The 19,421-nt window shown below is 45.4% G+C and overlaps 1 protein-coding gene across 1 annotated transcript in view; it reads left to right on the forward strand.

The window, feature by feature from the left end:
* NPTN (neuroplastin) overlaps positions 1 to 19,421 on the forward strand; it is a 102,295-nt gene that overhangs the window by 76,188 nt on the left and 6,686 nt on the right. Inside the window, 2 exon segments of the mRNA XM_077827906.1 lie at positions 4,307 to 4,440; positions 12,220 to 12,493. Of these exon segments, the coding sequence (XP_077684032.1) occupies positions 4,307 to 4,440; positions 12,220 to 12,493 (408 nt within the window).

Here is a 19,421-nt window from a genome sequence, read left to right on the forward strand (position 1 = left end):
TGTTGAGGACGGTTAAAAAGAGCACAGTGATCAGTTGTTTTCAATGTCCAGAGAAGATAGGACAAGAAGTAAGGGACTTAATCTGTAGTAAGGGAGATTTAGGTTAGATATTAGGAAAAATTAAATTGTTCTGGAATAGGCTTTCAGGTGAGGCTGTGGAATTCCCATCACTTGTGGTTTTTAAGTACTGGTTGGACAAAAACCTGTCAGGAATGATCTAAGTTTACTTTTTCCTGCCTCAGTGCAGGGGGCTGGACTAGATGATCACCTGAGGTCTCTTCCAGCCCTACATTTCTATGATTCTGTTGCTAAATTCCTGATCCAGGTGAACCAGTATGGTCTCTGCTGCTTAATTGCAATCTGCACAGTAAAACACAACTGCCAGTTAGCCAAGGCTCTCTGGCAGAATAAGCATTGGGTTAATGTCTCAGCCGTAGTTGAAAACCAGCTAGCATAGGAGGCTCTGGAATATTAATATTCCATATCATGCTCCCTTCAATAGATTGCAAGCTAGAAATAGTCTTTGTCCTAGTGGAATTGTAAACATCCAGCTATAAAATAGAATGTATCCTTGTCACTTTGGGATAACCCAACACAAATGTCCTCTCCTTAAAGGAATGTAATTATCTCCTGACTCTAGGAGGTCACTCTGCAGTTGGAGTGACTGTCCTAGAAACCTCTCTTCTGCCCCCCCCACCTTTCTTTTTATAAAAGGCTACTGATGCAGTAAAAGTGGGCCAGCATTAGCAGTGCTGATTTACTGCACCTTCCTCCTCTGCAAGGCTCTGCCCTGCTTTCCTCTCTGCTGATATATGGCAGTGAAAAGCTCAGTGCTGACAGATGGAGACTCTGAGAGGTTGCAGTTTAAGCCGATGAATCCTGTTTCTCCTTTTCCTAATGGGAGTAATTTACAGTCACTCTCGATATTCCTGTGATGCCGGCTTTGGGACTATCACCTTGTTGCCTGCTAGCCTTTCTCTTCTTCCTCTCCCTCCTGCCTCTTCTGTTCCATGAAATGGGACATACTCCCTGAATCTCACATTCTCAGTGCACAACATAGAAACGTCTCTAGGGCTCACCCTGACTTTTCACAGAATATCAGGGTTGGAAGGGACCTCAGGAGGTCATCTAGTCCAACCCCCTGCTCAAAGCAGGGCCAATCCTTGGCCTTTGCTTAATTTCCCTGTTGCTAGCTTCCAAACTAGTGGGAAGGAGGTGACCTCCGTATCAGTTAGGGGGCCCATGAATCCTCCCACATGCTCCACAGGCCCTTGCCTTTTGTCCACCCCCTTTCAGAACTCTGCTAATAAAAACTGGTGTCCCATCCAGTAATAAAGACTGTTGCTGAGCAAGTGCCTCATTCCTGCTGGAGGCTACAGTAAGTGGGCAGTGAACCTAGTTTCCCCACATGGCAGTGCAGAGCACGAAGGTAGCTTTCCCTTAGCTGTTTAGAGACCGTCAGCATGTAAACCTCATTTGTCTGAAAGTCTAGTGCGTATCATGGTCTCAGGTAACAGCTAGAATCACTATAATTGAGGGAGAAAAGTGTTGCTAACTCCTTTATTTCTTTAGTTTGTTTTGTGCATTTGACTGTCCTTTGGATGTAGTCTGTCTCATGGTTTATCATGGATAATCAATTTTCCCTGCTGAACAGACCACTAAATTGAAATCAGAGCTGGAAACCTCTTTACTATTTTACAGGATTGTTTTTAAATTCTTAGAGCTTACTGGTTAAAATGGGGATCTACCAGAAACTTCTGGAATTTTTTCATATTAGTCAATTAAAAAAAAAAATCCAGTTGCCAGTATTCCTCTATTAGAGAGTAAGCCTTTTTCAGGTTAACTCTGTGGTCCCCAAACTTTTACCTTGCCTCCTCCCACCCCCCCTTTGCCCCGTCCGCATCCCGCCCCCAGAGCCGGGGCTGGGAGTGGGGCCTTCACTGAGGGGAGGGAGCAGAAACAGGGGTAAGGGACCAAGGTTGTGGCCGTAGCTGGGGGCAGGCGTGGGGCCAGCAATGGAACGCTGGGTCAGCAGCCAGGACCTCAGGCGAGGAGCCAGGAGCGGTGCTCCGGGTGCGGCCAGTTTGGCCAATGTACATGGCAGAGGGGCATTGCTGGCACATGATGGCATATATCACGTTGGTACATTGGCCAAACTGGACAGTCTCTATGTAAAAGAATAAATGGACACAAATCGGACATTAAGTATTATAACATTCAAAAACCAGTCGGAGAACACTTCAGTCTCTTTGGTCACTCGATTACAGACCTAAAAGTGTCAATTCTTCAACAAAAAAACTTTAAAAACAGACTCCAATGAGAGACTGCTGAATTGGAATTAATTTGCAAATTGGACACAATTAACTGAGGCTTGAATAAAGACTGGGAGTGGATGTGTCATTACACAAAGTAAAACTATTTCCCCTTGTTCCCCCCCCCCCAACATTCTTGTCAACTGCTGGAAATGGCCCACCTTGAGTATCACTACAAAAGGTTTTTTTTCTCTCCTGCTGGTAATAGCTCACCTTACCTGATCACTCTCATTAGTGTGTATGGTAACACCCGTAGTTTCATGTTCTCTTTGTATATAAAATCTCCCCACTGTATTTTCTACTGCATGCATCCAATGAAGTGAGCTGTAGCTCACGAAAGCTTATGCTCAAATAAATTTGTTAGCCTCTAAGGTGCCACAAGTACTCCTGTTCTTTTTGCGGATACAGACTAACAGGGCTGCTACTCTGAAACAATGCAAAATAACTGTCATGTTGAGACCATGAACTTCTCATTCTGGCTGAGAAGTATTTTCACAATAAACGGCATGATGCAATTATTTGCTAGCAAAGGGCAGATTCAGCCTCTATTGATCAGTCGTTTTGGAGGTCTTGTTTATTCCATTTGCTGGACTGACTTGAATAATCAAATTTATCTAGCTTCCCAAACTAATTTTCAGCTGCACGTGTGCTTTAATGAACACAGATTTTCTTCCTTTCCTTCTGTAAGGATCACTGTCCAGTGCTCATTTGAGCAAAGCGGAGAGTGGCAAAGGAAGCTTTGGCATTGAGTGAGCCCTGGAATAATTTCCAGTGTCTGGGGTCTGTTGCTGGAGCACTTGGCTTGGACTTTGACGGGATTAACAGTTCACTGCCCAGCAGTCACATGGCAGGCCACGTGTGACATCATTAGCAGGCTAGAAAGGGAATGGCTCTTAAAGGTGGTGGTCACTGCAGGACACTAACCCATCTGCTAAGTGAAGGTTCAGCTCACGCAGTCCATTGATCCATTCTAATCTCTCAAGGTATTATAGTGCAACAGGCTACAGTGGCAAAACTGGCAAAGCGATGACAACAGTATTATTTATAAACAAATGCATGCCAGCATGGTGTGTTCCAGTGTAAAGGCCCCATTCTGTGTACATAGTTCCCACGCTTATCCATGACCTCCTGTGGAATGTAGGCTTATGAGTAGGATGGATGGGAGAACCCCAAGATAAAGGAGAGATTCCAGTATCTGCAAGCCCTTTTATACTGCAGATACCACCCCATGTGAGAGTGAGAAGTCTCTAAATCATGTCTGTTTAATGGTGGTGGTTAGAATTCTTTTTACTTGTTTTTCTAAGCCCATCCCTATTATGATGTAACAAGTCTTCACTTGGGTGGCAGGAGTCTGAACAGCAGCCAGGTTCCTATATCTTGGTCTCAGGTCAAATCCAAGATCTTGCTTCAAGCCTTGGGAAATTTGCTTTTCAGCTAGCTTGGCATGACCCTGAACTCCTGCAAATTAGAGTTCAAAGCAGACTAAATCCATTCAGAATCCTCAATTATAGATGTTCCACCAGACGGGAGACTATTCTGAGAACTTGTAAATCTGTCCCTAAATCTGAAAGCCCCTGCAGGACAACTGGAATTGATTTGTGTGTGATCCTGCTGCAGTTGAGATCAGTGACGGAACTTCAGCCTTATAAGTCTCTTCCCTTAATAGGGAAGGGGCCTAATCAGAAGATGATGAATGTGACTGTAAGTAGTCCTCAACACTGAGGCTGAGACTCCTCCTTCATATCCCATCCATTTGCCTCACCCCACCCCACCTCACCCGCAGTCTTTACAGCCTGAACTTCTTAACTGGGGCAGATGTGGGAGTTTACTATTTTATGTGATTTACATTTTGTAAGTTGGATTTGGCTTGGAAGGGTAGGTGTCCACTTCTTTGTGCATTTTATAATTTAAATATCTGTTCAAGCTCTCTGAGCTTGATATCACTTTTGAAAGGAATGGTTTGTAAATGCAAAACTTCTGTTTGTGTTTTGTAGCTATTCCTGATATCACTGTCCACAAGCGAAGTGAGAACAAAAATGAAGGGCAGGAGGCAGTCATGTATTGCAAGTCTGTGGGCTTCCCCCACCCCGACTGGGTGTGGCGCAAGAAGGTCAATGGAGTATTTGTGGTGAGTGAGAGCCATAATGTCAGTATGCAAGCCTGAATTAACCTGCTGAAGCTTCTGATAGGCGAGAGAACTGGAATTCTTTTTGTTCCCAGTGTTTGAGCACTCTAATGCCTTTTGTAACTTCTTTGAAAAACTGATTGGGGTGGGAGAGGGAGAGAGGTGTCTGTTTGAATCTACTGAACTGGAGCTGAAATGATTTGTTTAATAATGAAATAAGTAATTCTGCTTATCTTTAAAGTTAGTAGCTGAAATATTTAAAGCTTTCTAAAATGGTCTCCTTTGTTTATATCCTCCATTCCAATGCAAGCAAAGCTGCTTGTTACACTGCTGCTGGGTGTGACCACTAAGTGAACTGCCAAGAACGTGGAAGGATGGTGTAATTTGAAGTGGGCAACTGGAACAGGACACATTCTCAGAGTCCCTTCAAATCTGTGTTTAATGGGCAAGAATACCAATTCCAGAAAAAAATCTCATCAGCATTTTATCATTTGCTTTCATTTTAAGCAGGTTCTCCAGATACCCTGGAAATCCAATTTTCCACTTATACTATGTAAAGAAATTATCTTTGGCATTCACATGTGAGAAGCTACAGCTAAGCTTAGTCATTCCTATCTATATTAGAATGCAAGATGAATGTTGATGTCACTGGCTGTTTTAATCTTATGCACATTCTGTGCTGTTGTAGTACAGGTGCATTTTGTTGCAGTGGTTGTGATAACAGTAGTAACACAAGCCATTTCATGGTGGGTAAAGCATCTCAGACAAAACAGTGCAAAATGGTCCATTTTCCCATTATCTCTACTAATGTAGATTGATTTTCTTATTATGAAGCTAATTTATTAAGTTCACTGTGAGGGTGGCAGTAAGAGCTTTGGCAGTCATATTTTCCATGTGGATACTTGTCTCTTGGGCAAAAGATTTAACAAGTGGTTGAAATTATAGATTGTCCTGGCTTTTACACATTGCTTGTGGGTCAGAAACATGCTTGTAAGCAGAGAAAATATCATGATATATCTGTAATGGAATAAATGTGTTCTTTTAAGTGAAAATTTCCCAGCTATCTCTTTGATGGTGAAAGCCACATTAGTTATTTCTTAGGAAAACCAAAAATGGATATATCAAGTCCAAACTGGACATGGTGCAAGCAAATCTGTTGCACCTCAATCCTAACCTGCAGAGTTTCTTTTATTTCCAGTCCTGGGTCCCTTTCCCCCAAACTCTACCCTGACACCTTGATCCTAACCTGCAGTTCTTCCAGTGTTTGTATGTTCTGCAGCTGACTTTACAATGTGGACAGAGTCACCCTGTGCGCTAGATTGAGACAACACTCACTTTGCTTGTGACCTAATGGCGAGCCTACACTTGCAACGCTAAAGTGCTGCCGCGGTAGCACTTTAACGTGCCTTGTACGGTCGCCTTCATGAGGGGCGTAGCTCCCAGCGCTGGGGCACTGTCTACACTGACGTCTTACAGCGCTGAAACTTGCTGCGCTCAGGGGGGTGTTTTTTCACACCCGTGAGCAAGAAAGTTGCAGCACTGTAAATTGCCAGTAGACAAACCTTCAGTCGCACATGAACTCAACTCTCTGAGGTAAAAGGCCCATTTCCAAGATGTCGTAATTTTAAGAAGCAGCCTTCAATGCCAAAGAGTGAGATCTTTCATCCCTGAAACTGAGAGTGGGTTTATGTATACTAGACACCCTTATGTGGAAATTACTTAAGAGAATCTGTGTGCTGTGCATTGACTTCAGTTGACTCTGAGCCAAAGTAATAGGGTCCATACATTTTAAAAGTGAGGTGGAAGAATGATACTCAGAAAATGCATCATAGAATAAAAACTCTTTTACATAGCACAGTCGTATGAGTCCAGACATCCCGCTGGGTGACGCTCAGAAGTGACTTGATGAAAGTGGCATGGGAAAAATGTGCAGCTTCACATGACTTTCAGATCAAAATGCGTTTTACCTGCTAGCCCTGCAAATATATCCTCCCATCATCAGTAGTAATGTCTGAAGTTTAGCGCCATCTGTGCAAGCTTATTGCTTAGGGCATGGCCACACTTGTGAGTTAGAGCGCATTAAAGCAGCCCTGGGCGCCCTAACTCACGACGTGTCCACGCTGGCAAGCCATGTAGAATGCCCGGACTCCGCGGCTGGAGCGCTCCTGGTATCCATCTCGAGGAGAGGCATAAAGCTTGGTGTGCCCTGGCTGGAGTGCCGCGGCGCCAGTGTGGACGCCCTGGTCTGTTAATGCGCTCTGATCGGCCTCCAGAAGTGTCCCACAATGCCTGTTCTAGCCACACTGGTCATAGAATCATAGAATATCAGAGTTGGAAGGGACCTCAGGAGGTCAGCTAGTCCAACCCTCTGCTCAAAGCAGGACCAATCCCCAACTAAATCATCCCCTCCAGGGCTTTGTCAAGCCTGACCTTAAAAACCTCAAAGGAAGGAGATTCCACCACCTCCCTAGGTAATGCATTCCAGTGCTTCACTTTGAACTCTACTGCACTGCCTAAGGTGACCAACTGTCAGACCTGCCCTTTAAATTCTATGAGAATTTTGAAAATCCCCTTCGTTTGCTCAGCAAGTTGTGGAGTGCTGTCAGCGAATCTTTCCAGGTGACCATGCTTCCATATGCCAGGAGATCCCCCATATGGAGCAATGGCGAGGTGCTGGACCACATCAGTGTTTCGGGTGGGGGGGAAGCTGTCTAGTCCCAGCTGCAGGAATTATGATACCTTCGGGCAGATATCAAGGGACATGATAGAAATGGGCCATGATCGGGATGCACTGCAGTGCAGGGCTAAAGTGAAGGAGCTGTGGAATGCCGCAAAGCCCACGAGGCAAACCGCCGCTCCAGTGCTGCTCCTGTGACCTGCCATTTCTACAAAGAGCGGGACGCAATACTGGGCGGCAACCCCACCTCCACTCTGAGGACCAACATGGACACTTGCGAGCCCAATTCAACAAGGCAGGAGGAGGAAAGCGGGAGCGAAGGTGCTGAGGAGGGGGAAGACACCCCGGAACCCCTAGATGCATGCAGCCAGGAGCTGTTCTCAAGCCAGGAGGAAGGTAGCCAGTCGCAGCGGCCGGTGCTTGGGGAAGGACAAACACCAGAGGAGGTGTCCGGTAAGTGGCTTTTATTTTGAGAAGGAAGTTATTTGGTGTGGGCTCTTGGGGCGAGGAGGGTTAGGGCTGCATGCATGCCCAGATGCGGAATAGGGCGTTGATGTGCTCTCTCACATCACGGTAATTGGCCTCAGTGATCTCTTCAGAGGTCTCATGCAGAAGCTGGGCAATGCGCTTGCACGGGTTCCTTGGGAGAGCTACTGTGCTCCTTGTCCCAATCAGGCTAACATGTCAGTGCCACTGTGCCGTGAGGGGCGGCGGGACCATTGCTGCACACATGCAAGCTGCATATGGGCCAGAGCAGAAGTCACATTGTAGTAGAAGACCCTCCTTGCTTCCCAGGTCACCCTCAGCAGCGAGATATTTTTCAGGACGAACTCCTGTGGAAAATGTGGGGACAGTGTTTAGTAAAGGGGTCCCCTGCAGCTGTTGGCTCTCCCCAAGGCACAGAACCCCAGAGGACAGTACAGCAGTGAAACCATCAGTCCCGCTTGACCCTGTGCTTACTCACCATTTTGGGGCTCCTGTGGGTTATGTGTGCCCGCTTTGGAAAGGGCAAATTGTGCTATTGTTTAGACTGTGCTCGTCTTTAAGTACCGGCGAATCATTGCTCTGTCTGGTATGAACAATGCTGCCTCTGTTAAGTGTTGCATTTTGCCTTTACAGTGCAACTTTGAGATCTCAGCCATCCATGTTATCACAGGCCGAAAGACTCCAAAGAATTAGGAAGAGGCCACGTAGAAGCAAAGAAGACATGCTGCATGAAGTAATGCATCCCTTCATGAAAATAAAAAAGTGCAGGAGTGGAGGGAGAGTGAAAGAAGGTTCTGCTAGCAGAATGCGGAGCGCTGGCACCGAAGTGCAGAGCAGCTGCTAAGCATTATGGAGCGTCAAGCAGACTTGATCCAGGCACTCATAGCTATGCAGGCGGAGCACTATCGTGCCCACCCACCCCCTGCAGCCCTTGTCCCAAAACTCTTTCCCTTGTGCCCCCATGTCATCTCTAACCTACTTTCCGCAACATCCATGTTCTTATCTCCACCAGCTGCCACCAACACCTGTAGCTTCACCACCCAGCCCTGCAAACTACGACCCTTACCCACTGCACTCAACCCCGATCACCATGCATTTTAGCCAGCCTGAAGTGCAGCACTCATTGTACAGCACTCCAGACAGGAAGGCTGAGTGTGAGAACAGGACGTACGCAAATCTGTGATTGAACCGTTACCCACCCCACCCCCTTGCCCTTTCTGTTTCCCAAGCAGTTGGGTTTCTTTTCAATACATGAATTTTCTTTTAAATAAATGGCTTTTTTGGCTTTGAAAACATTCTTTATTATTGCATTAAGTAAAAGATACCTTAGCCCCAGAAACCAACAGGCACTGCAAGTCAGCATAGCAAACACAGATTCCTACTAACATTGGAACCATTGCACTTCATTCCCATGCAGGGCACCAAACATTACTGGTTTCAGAGTAACAGCCGTGTTAGTCTGTATTCACAAAAAAGAAAAGTAGTACTTGTGGCACCTTAGAGACTAACCAATTTATTTGAGCATAAGCTTTCGTGAACTACAGCTCACGTCATCGGATGCATACTGTGGAAAGTGTAGATCTTTTATACACACAAAGCATGAAAAAATACCTCCCCCCACCCCACTCTCCTGCTGGCAATAGCTTATCTAAAGTGGTCACTCTCCTTACAATGTGTATGATAATCAAGTTGGGCCATTTCCAGCACAAATCCAGGGTTTAACAAGAACGTCTGGGGCGGAGTTAGGAAAAAACAAGGGGAAATAGGTTACCTTGCATAATGACTTAGCCACTCCCAGTCTCTATTCAAGCCTAAGTTAATTGTATCCAATTTGCAAATGAATTCCAATTCAACAGTTTCTCGCTGGAGTCTGGATTTGAAGTTTTTTTGTTGAAGAATTGCAACTTTCATGTCTGTAATCGCGTGACCAGAGAGATTGAAGTGTTCTCCGACTGGTTTATGAATGTTATAATTCTTGACATCTGATTTGTGTCCATTTATTCTTTTACGTAGAGACTGTCCAGTTTGACCAATGTACATGGCAGAGGGGCATTGCTGGCACATGATGGCATATTTCACATTGGTGGATGTGCACGTGAATGAGCCTCTGATAGTGTGGCTGATGTCATTAGGCCCTGTGATGGTGTCCCCTGAATAGATATGTGGGCACAGTTGGCAACGGGCTTTGTTGCAAGGATAGGTTCCTGGGTTAGTGGTGTCTGTTGTGTGGTATGTGGTTGCTGGTGAGTATTTGCTTCAGGTTGGGGGGCTGTCTGTAGGCAAGGACTGGCCTGTCTCCCAGGATTTGTGAGAGTGTTGGGTCATCCTTCAGGAGCCCCCAACTAAAACCCCTCCAACGTATTATTAAGGATCTACAACCTATCCTGAAGGAAATGCAGGAAATTTCCTGCAGGAAATGGCCCACCTTGATTATCATACACATTGTGAAGAGAGTGGTCACTTTGGATGGGCTATTACCAGCAGGAGAGTGAGTTTGTGTGGGGGGAGGGGTGAGAAGGCCCAACTTGATGATCACTTTAGATAAGCTATTACCAGCAGGACAGTGGGGTGGGAGGAGGTACTGTTTCATGGTCTCTGTGTGTATATAATGTCTTCTGCAGTTTCCACGGTATGCATCCGATGAAGTAAGCTGTAGCTCACGAAAGCTCATGCTCAAATAAATTGGTTAGTCTCTAAGGTGCCACAAGTACTCCTTTTCTTTTTGCGAAGACAGACTAACACGGCTGTTACTCTGAATACTGGTGAGACTCATCAGCATATTCCTCAGCAGTTTGGGCTCCATTCCTGCAGTCTGAAAGGGAAGACAGAGCGCACGGTACAAACAATGTTGAATGATGATGCCAAATGTGGACAGAAGCACAGGGATTGCTGGGATGTGAAGCGATGCATCACAGGGCATTGGGACAGCACCCAGAATGCCCCGCATCCCCCACCCCCTTCCCACAAGCCACAGCGCTAGAATGGGAAGAAGTCCTCTGTGGGATAGCTGCCCAGAATGCACTGCTCCCAATGCCACTGCAAGTGCCGCAAATGTGGCCACGCCAGTGTGCTTGCAGCTGACAATGTGGACAGACTGCATCACTCTCTGAGGGCTGGTTTAACTCTCAGCGCTCTACGGGCATGACTACACTTGCAGATGTAGAGCGCTGTTAGTTAAACCAGCCCTCGGAGACCGCAGTAGGGAAAGCACTGCAGTGTGTTCACACTGTCAAGATTCAAGCTCACTGGCTTGGCTACATGAGCAGCTCTTGCAATGGCCACAAAGAGCAGTGCATTGTGGTAGCTATCCCAGCATGCAAGTGGCTGCAACGTGCTTTTCAAATGCGGGGGGTGCGGTGGAGTGTGACGGGGAGTGTGTTGTGTGTACGTGGAGGTAGAGAGACTGGGTTTTTGGGGGGCCGAGAGCATGTCAGCATGCTGTCTTGTAAGTTCAGACAGCAGCAGACCCCTCCTCCCCCCGCCTTGCTCTCTTACAGACAGCATTCCACACTAATGGCTTGCTTTATCCCGGAGCAGATAAGCAGCGGGTTGTCAAAAACGGAGCTTTGAAAGGGGATATCCACATTCCTGCAGCGATTACAAAACAATGACAAGAGTGGCCACTTGACTTAAGGGGATTATGGGACGCGGAGGCCGATCAGAGCACAGTAATGCAACACCTGGTTCACACTGATGCCGGGGCATTGCAGCCGAGGTACACTAAGCTTTATGCTGCTCCTGGAGGTGGATTACCAGGAGCACTCCAAGTGCAGAGTCCAGGCGCTCTAAGTACCTTGCCAGTGTGGATGGATTGTGAGTTAGGGCGCCCGGGACTGCTTAAATGCGCTCTAACTTGCAAGTGTAGCCAAGCCCAAAATCTGCAAGTGTAGCCAGGCCCTTAGAATTGATGATTGGGACTTGACAATTCCACTGATACACAAGCCAGAAAAGAATTCTGTTTACATGATCATGGCTGTGTTGGTGTTGCAGGTCTGACCGTAGTAAAAAGGAGTGAAAAAAATGTCGATTTTGTCATTGCAATGAGCAAGTCTGTTGATTTAAGGTGCCATTTTTATATTCCTTTCAGAGCAGAACTGCATTTTAAGTGACTGGAGACTGACTTTAGCTTTGTAAATATTTCGGAACTTTTTAAGACTGACCCCTTAAACATTGGACTCAAACTGTTGAATAGTCTGAAGTAACCAGCCTCTTCACTTTTACAAGAATCTCTTTACATTTTCCCACCTAGCACAGTGACTGAATGGAAACTGTATGTTTACTTTGTAATGGTGGGGATGGGGGGGAACACCTGCGGCAGTGAATCTCACTGACTGAGGTTTGCACTATAAGGGCTAAAAATAGCAGTGTAGATGTTCCCTCTGGAGCCCAAGTTTTGAGACCCCTCCACCTTGCCAGTTTTCAGGGTCTGGGCTGCAGCCCAAGCAAGAATGTCTACACTGCTATTTTTAACCCTGTAGCACGACACTGAGTCAATTGACCTGGGCACCGGGACTTGCTGCCGCAGATTTTTCTTTGCAGTGTAGACATACCCTAACAGCTTGTGTCACCTGGGCTTACTCAAAGTTCCCATCCCCCTGTTCCCTTTCTGCTTTTTACAGGAAATCAACAACTCCTCTGGCCGATTCTTCATTACAAATAAAGACAATTACACTGAGCTGAGTATCACAAACCTCCAGATAAGTGAGGATCCCGGCGAGTATGAGTGCAATGCAACCAATCCAATTGGCTCTGCCTCTGCCACCACCATCCTGCGAGTGCGCAGCCACTTGGCCCCTCTCTGGCCCTTCTTGGGGATATTGGCAGAGATTATCATCCTTGTCGTTATCATAGTGGTTTATGAGAAGAGGAAGCGGCCAGATGAAGTCCCAGACGGTAAGAGTGTTCTCAAAGCCACTTGTAAAACTTATGGAACCAGATCAATGGGAGAAAATAAGCACCACAGTCCATGAAGAGTTCTGAAAAGTTCTCATTTGAGCAGCTGTTCTCGCCTCAAATATTAGGCCCTTCACAGTAGCTCTGAAGAATCTGTAAATTAATTCCTAACTTTGCTTGTCCCTGATTCCTCATGCTATGGAATAGGTGACAGTTATTACTGGATCTTTGAAACGTTCATTGTAAAACTGGTAGTGGTTCCATGGTTCCATCTCTCTTCCCTGCTATAGCTTTTAGATCTGATACTTCAGTCATGCAACATAGGAAAATAAACTGAACCCCCCAAGTCCTTAGTGTGTCCTCCTAAATTTGGCAAGCTATGTTGGATTGAGCAAATTCAGGGATAGGTTTTCATGTCACATTAAAGGGATCTTAATTTTGACTTCAAATGACCATAGGGAGACATTGATTTCATTGTTCTTAAAGTCATTCATCAGTTATTTGATATTTAAATAAGACTCTGGTCTCATAATCTGTTTTGCATCCTGGTCTCTGGTGAAAGCATCAGTAATGTTTTTAACAGTGTATTTTATGAGGTTACATAATGTAATTAAGGAATGTTGTGGAAATTTTAGTCTAGCTGTGTCCGCTGGGTTAAATTCCAAGTTGAAAGGAGCTAGGTTATCTGCCTTCCATGCTGGTGGTAAGATTCATTAGTTAATGCATGTACAGTGTTTAGAAAAGGTAGAGTTTTTATTTTATCCTTATTTGAGCTCTTTGCACTATATCTTCCTCTCTTTAAGGAAGAGGGAAAATTTCAGAGAAGCTGGTGTATGAAAGACATACTGGTGAACAGACTTTAACGTAACAACTAGTTGCTTACAATGTTGTCTGTCAAAAGCCTACCCAAGGAGTCCTAGTGAGGAACTTATTGCTCACTATAAGGATGTGATGTTTTCAAGTAATGGATCAGGTGAAGAGGGTGCAGCAGGGAGTGACCATGTCCATATCATAATTCACTATCATTTTATAATACTGGAGAATCCTTCTGGTGTATCAGACAGGTAACACAGTGCTCCTGAGTACTGTAGCTTATGCGACAATAACTACTGTAGCTGAGGCATTACAACAGATTGATTATTCAGTGGTCTTTAAATGTTCACCTATTGGGATGAAAATTTCTGAGCCTAACGGTGAACTTCTTTGCCAAGGTTGAGTGAAAATAGCTCTACCATTTCTGAATAAAACCTTGGAGAACAGAAAGTCTTAATTAAAAAAATTTTTTTTTAATAAACAACCTCATATCAAAACAACAGAGGCTTGTAAGTTTCAATCTGACATGGAGCAAGGTATACCCTGGGTTCTGAGAAAACCTGCTTTGGTTCAGCCAAGTCAGGTGAATGTAAAAATGCCTACAAAGCATGCACAGAGACTTTGCTAAGCTTGTTAGAAATGCACCTAGGGACAAAGTGGTGCACAGTGATGCATACTCGCTGTAGTTATGGGTGACAGTATAAAACTCTAACCTAGTCCCAAGGTGGCTCTCAACCAACCCACAAAACGTTACATTGTGTGCTGATAAACTTTGAATTTTAAAAAACTTGTCCTCCTTACTAGTCTTTTTCTCTGTTTACGAACCTCTCGTTGCTTAGCAGAATATACGCTAGGCTAGGAGTTAGAATAGCCTGTGTTATAGTCTCACCTTTTCCATTGGTGGCTCTTCATAATTCATTGCACTTTTCTACCCTTTTATCTAGTGAGGTTACAGCAGAATCTTAACACTTGCAATTTGGCATGGAAAACAGTCCTTACTAAGGAGCAGTGCATGGGTTTATTCCAGAGGAAACTGGTTTTCATTTGGTCAAGTTCCAAGCATTGTAATGACATTATCTTAAACTCATTAACTGTGTACCTAAAATGATGTGTCAACAATTAAGTGTAGTGAACTTAGGCTCCCATGAAGTGTCCTCATTTGGCTTGGCCACTTTTCTCAAATCCCCAAGATCATCTCCTCCAGTAGAGACATTCTGGTAATGATAGGCCAAAGAGTTGAGATTACTGAATTTGCTTGTTTTGTTCGCTATTTTCAAGGCTACTAAGCTCAAGGCCCTCGAGATGCTTCTTTTCTTCTCCCTCTTCCCACTTCCTTTTCTAGGGGAGGAAATTAAATGTAAATGTCTACATGTGTGTGCCATTAAGGTTACCTGGATAAAGGAAATCCAACATCTTGAAATCCACTTGACTTCAAAAACAGTTCTGCGTCAGACGAGTGTCCTGGAGTCCCATGGCTATTCCTGTGCTTTTACAATCACACCATAAAGTTTTTCGTTGCTGTGGAAAAGACCCTCACAAGTAGGGGAAAGCGACTGTACACACAGTGCTGTCAAATGCACGTTAAAGAAAATGAAAAACCTGGAGAAGCTTTGAGCTTTCAGTTATATTAAGCAAAACATTCCAGGGAGAAGCAATTTTTAAACTGACTGCCCCTTTGAACACTAAAGTCATGAAATGCCAAAGTTAAGGGTGAACTTTAACTGTGCCTTTGTGTGTGCCATTCGCATTGAACTTTCAATTACATCTAAAACCCATGTAGTACCATTCTCCTCTCTACATATCAGTCTATGGAAGTACTAAACAGTGAGCTGTATTTAACCTGCTAAAGAAGAAGTTCATATTAACCATTGTACAGCATATGCCAGAGCATTTTGTAGCATTTCATTAATGCATCTTGCTCTAAATAACACTAATTATATTAACAGCTGGAAACACAACTGTGATCCGTAATCTGCACTGGCTATCAGTTAATTTCCTTGGGGCTGTTTTAAGGTGTTGGTTTTGATCTATGAAGTCCCAAATGACCTGGTTCCTAGCTATCTCTCCCCATGTAATACTACTGCAGCTGTAATCAGTGGAGATGCTTGAGCTATCTATCAGTCCTTCCTGGCTTACCTAAGAGGAGGGTTAGTGGCAGGAGGACCTTTGACTCTGGGATGTGTACTCACCACCAGATCTACCAAAAATCTTTCCACAGACTCTACAAGCTACCTCCTTCCTTGAGCTTTGGCTATTTTATTCAAAAGTTATTTCTCCTCCCCTGGTATCCTGCTGTTAATTGATTTATCTTGTTAGACTGACCTAACACTTGGTAAAGCAACCCACATCCTTACATGTATTTATACCTGCTCGTGTATCTTTTATTTCGTACATCTGATGAAGTGGGTTCTAGCCAGTGATGAGCTGCCAAAATCTTAACAACGGGTTCCCTCCTCACCCCATGAGGGGGTCGTTGCCCACCCCTGCCCTCTGGGACTCCTGCCCCATCCAACCCCCCCCCCCCCACGTTCCTTGATGCCCCCACCCCCCAGGACCCCAGCCCCATCCACCCCCCTCTCCTGTCCCCTGACTGCCCCCAGAACCGGGGCAGGAGGGTCTCGTGGGCCACCATACTGGGTGTCCACCCCACCCCTAAGAGCCAGAGGCACCTGCCGGGTGGCGAGGTGGGGAGTCCTGGAGGAAGCATCTGGCAGGAAGCATTCGGCAGGTCCCTCTGGCTCCTAGGGGCGGGGGTGCGTAGCTGGGGGGGGAGCAGGGGGAGTGGCTGCTCCCCCACTGATCACATCAAAAGTGGCGCCTTAGGTGCTGACTCCCTGGGTGCTCCGGGGCTGGAGCACCCACAGGGAAAATTCGGTGGGTACAGAGCACTCACCGGCAGCTCCCCACCCCGTGCCCGGCCCCGGATCACCTCACCTCCGCTCCTCCTCCTCCGCTGAAGGTGCTGCCCCACTCTGCTTCTCCGCCCCCGGCTTCCCACGAATCAGCTCTTTGGCGGGAAGCCTGCGGGGGCGGAAAAGCAGGTGGCAGCTTCACCACTCAGGCCGAGGGTGGTGGAGGTGAGCTGGGGCGGGGAGCGGTTCCCCTGGCCCGCCCTCCCCCCCCTCGGGGTTACTTGCTGTGGCGCAGGTAGCCCTCCCGCCCCAGCTCACCTCCGCCTCCCTGGGCCTGAGCGGGAAGCCACGGCCTGCTTCTCAGCCTGCCCCAGTTTCCTGCGCGAACAGCTGATTCGAGGGAAGCCTTGGGGGCGGGGGTGGAGAAGCAGAGTGGGGCGGTGCGTTCAGGGGAGGAGGCGCAGCGGAGGTGAGCTGGGGCTGGGGGTGGGGCGGCACCCACCAAATTTTCCCCTTGGGTGCTCCAGGGCTGGAGCACCCATGGAGTCGGCACCTAAGGCGCCACTTTTGGCCAGTTAAATTTAGAAGCCCTTTTAGAACCGGTTGTCCCTTGCGGTTCTAGCGAACCGGTGCGAACCGGCTCCAGCTCACCACTGGTTCTAGCCCATGAAAGCTTATGCCCAAATAAATTTGTTTGTCTCTAAGGAACCACAAGAACTCCTCGTTTTTTATTCCTAACAAAGAGATTTTCTTGTGGAGTGGCAATTAGGAGAGGCAGTCAGGAGAACACTTGAATGGAATTACATGGCCATTTGTGTCTTAACTTGAGACCTGTATGCTCATAGGTCATTAAGATCTATCCAGACAATTTAGTCTGCTCCAAGCTACCTACTTTGGCTTATCAAGTGGCTGCTAGTAGTAAACAGTCTGAATGACACAGCACACACAATTTTCATCTATAGCCTAACTTTCTGGTATACTCCATCCCAGTTCAGAGCCCCCTGAAGGCAGGCTTTGGGGGAGGAGGGGAGATCTGTGTCCAGTCTCCTCTTCTTTTAAAGATCCCCAAGGCTTTTTAGTAACCTGCTGGACTGTCTCTGTAAGCAGATCTCAGGAATGTGAATCTCTCCATAATACATCTCTATGACTGAATGCAAATGAGACCTCTCATGATCTTTATCAGGGAGAAGGAAACTTCATTTTTTTTCTCCACTAGAATATTTCCAGTTACACAGAAACTCAACAGGGCCAAATTCCAGCAACTTTCTTTTTCTAAGGCACAAAGACCGCCACACAGCTGGAGCAGGATTACTTCAATGTCTTGAATGCTCCTATTAATTCAAAAGGGGTATATCATAAACTCCCTCCCTTTCATTACCCGCAGCCCAGTTTCATCTTTTAGAAATCAGCAGCCTCTTCCCAGACGACAGGAGTAAAAGAGTGTACTTGATATTTAGTTCTTCAGAGGCCTGGAAAGTTATGCCACATACTGTATCTTAAGAGTCTAAACCAGCTTGTGAAACAGCATACATTCAAGATACCTCAGCTCAACTCTGACTCTGATGGACAAGGAATGGGGGCAGGGAGCATCATTGCTGAAAAGGATGATTTGGTGCTCTTCCCCACACTGGCTACTTGATGAACAAGGAAGACTCACCCCATAGCCTGTAAATGGTGTTGCCAGGATGCACACATGCAGGTGTGGTGCTGGTACTAAAACACACAAAACTCACTCCATAAACAGGAGAGGGCAGTCTTTAACTCTGGCATTTCCTGACTTGAGTTCCTGTGTATTCAGCCTCAGTACTGCATGAACATAGCTTTTAGCATTCAATTTAATCATGTCTCCCATTCCAAGGAAAAGGGGAAGACAGTAGTGTAAAGCTCTTTTGTTAGTATTTCTTTCCTGACATACTCAAGTTGCTCACCTTTTTGCTGCTGATGTGTAGCAGAAAGAGGAAAACCAGTCTCTGAATCCAGTGAAAACTATATTCCCAACTGGAAATGTGAATAGTGTCTGAGTTCTTACAATTTTTGCTGTAGTGCCTTGTTGACTAGGGGTATCCTTTCACATCCCACAATAAGAGATTCTTGCAGTGAACACTTCATTTATTTGCTTGCTAAATGAATCCCTTGCTTTCACTTGTGTGCTGGAGGGAGGGAGAGACTGTGCTTTGACCCCCTTCATAATTTTTAAAGAAAAACCCAACCTTGCTTCCCCCATGACACACCAATGCATTTCTTTTGTAAACAGCTGTCAGGGTTCATAGGCTCTGATACAGTAGTTGAATAGTGTGCAGCTTTCAACATCAGGAGCTGTTCAAAAGTCACATATCAAGTCCAGGCCAAGAGTGCTGTCCCTTCACTGCATGTAGGACCAAAAGTTTTCAGTGAGGCAGTGCTGATTCATTTTGCTCAGCACATATGTTGGTTGGTGGGCATTTTACAATGAAAGGAGGCAAATAGCTCTCTCCCCCCTCCCCCTGGTAGTTTAAGCTGCTTAATTTTTTGAGACTGTAATGACAGTCCTAGAAATCAGCCTTTGTGACCCCTGTAATATTTTAAAGGCTCTTAAATGAAGAAAGTTCTTTTATTTAGCAAATCACTTTTTAAGAGGGTAAGTAGAAAGTAAAAACTCGTTGGTTACATTCCTACCAAAGATTGTAGCAAGTGAACAGTTTTTACTTCCAAATCCATTTTCTACATATTCTTTAGTTTAAAGCCAAGAAATAACTTAGTTATTATAACATGTGTCTTCTCTTTCTTCCCTTTTCATTTGTCAGCTTAATCAGAAGTAAACTATTTCCATAAATGTTTCTGCTCCAGCGGTGCAGCAGTTCCATTTCATTACCCCAAGTTTTTTCTAATACTCATTTTTCTTGCTTTTCTATGGTACTGCTATTACTGTAAGTAGTAATTTAAAGAACAATATGTTTATTTCACTAAAATGGTTTATCTTGTTACAATTTTTTTTATTTTTCTACTACTCTTCACCTTTCTCCCCCACACTTAACCTCACCAAGGAGAGCAAACTGTCCGACACAAACTGTAAAAATGCATAGGTGTTAACTATACCAGCAACTGAGGATTACTATAGCATAGTGACAGCCAAATGGCATCACTTCTCAGGCGGCTTTGCCCTTTAGCACCGTATAGGTTTGTTAGATACTATTATAGGAACAGAATTCATTATACGCCTGATTTGACCACTCTTGGCCATATGTTTTGTTATAAATCTATATTTATGCCTACATTCCATTTCA

This window comes from Eretmochelys imbricata, chromosome 10 (assembly GCF_965152235.1).
Source record: "Eretmochelys imbricata isolate rEreImb1 chromosome 10, rEreImb1.hap1, whole genome shotgun sequence".
In the NCBI taxonomy this organism is placed as follows: Eukaryota; Metazoa; Chordata; order Testudines; family Cheloniidae; genus Eretmochelys; species Eretmochelys imbricata.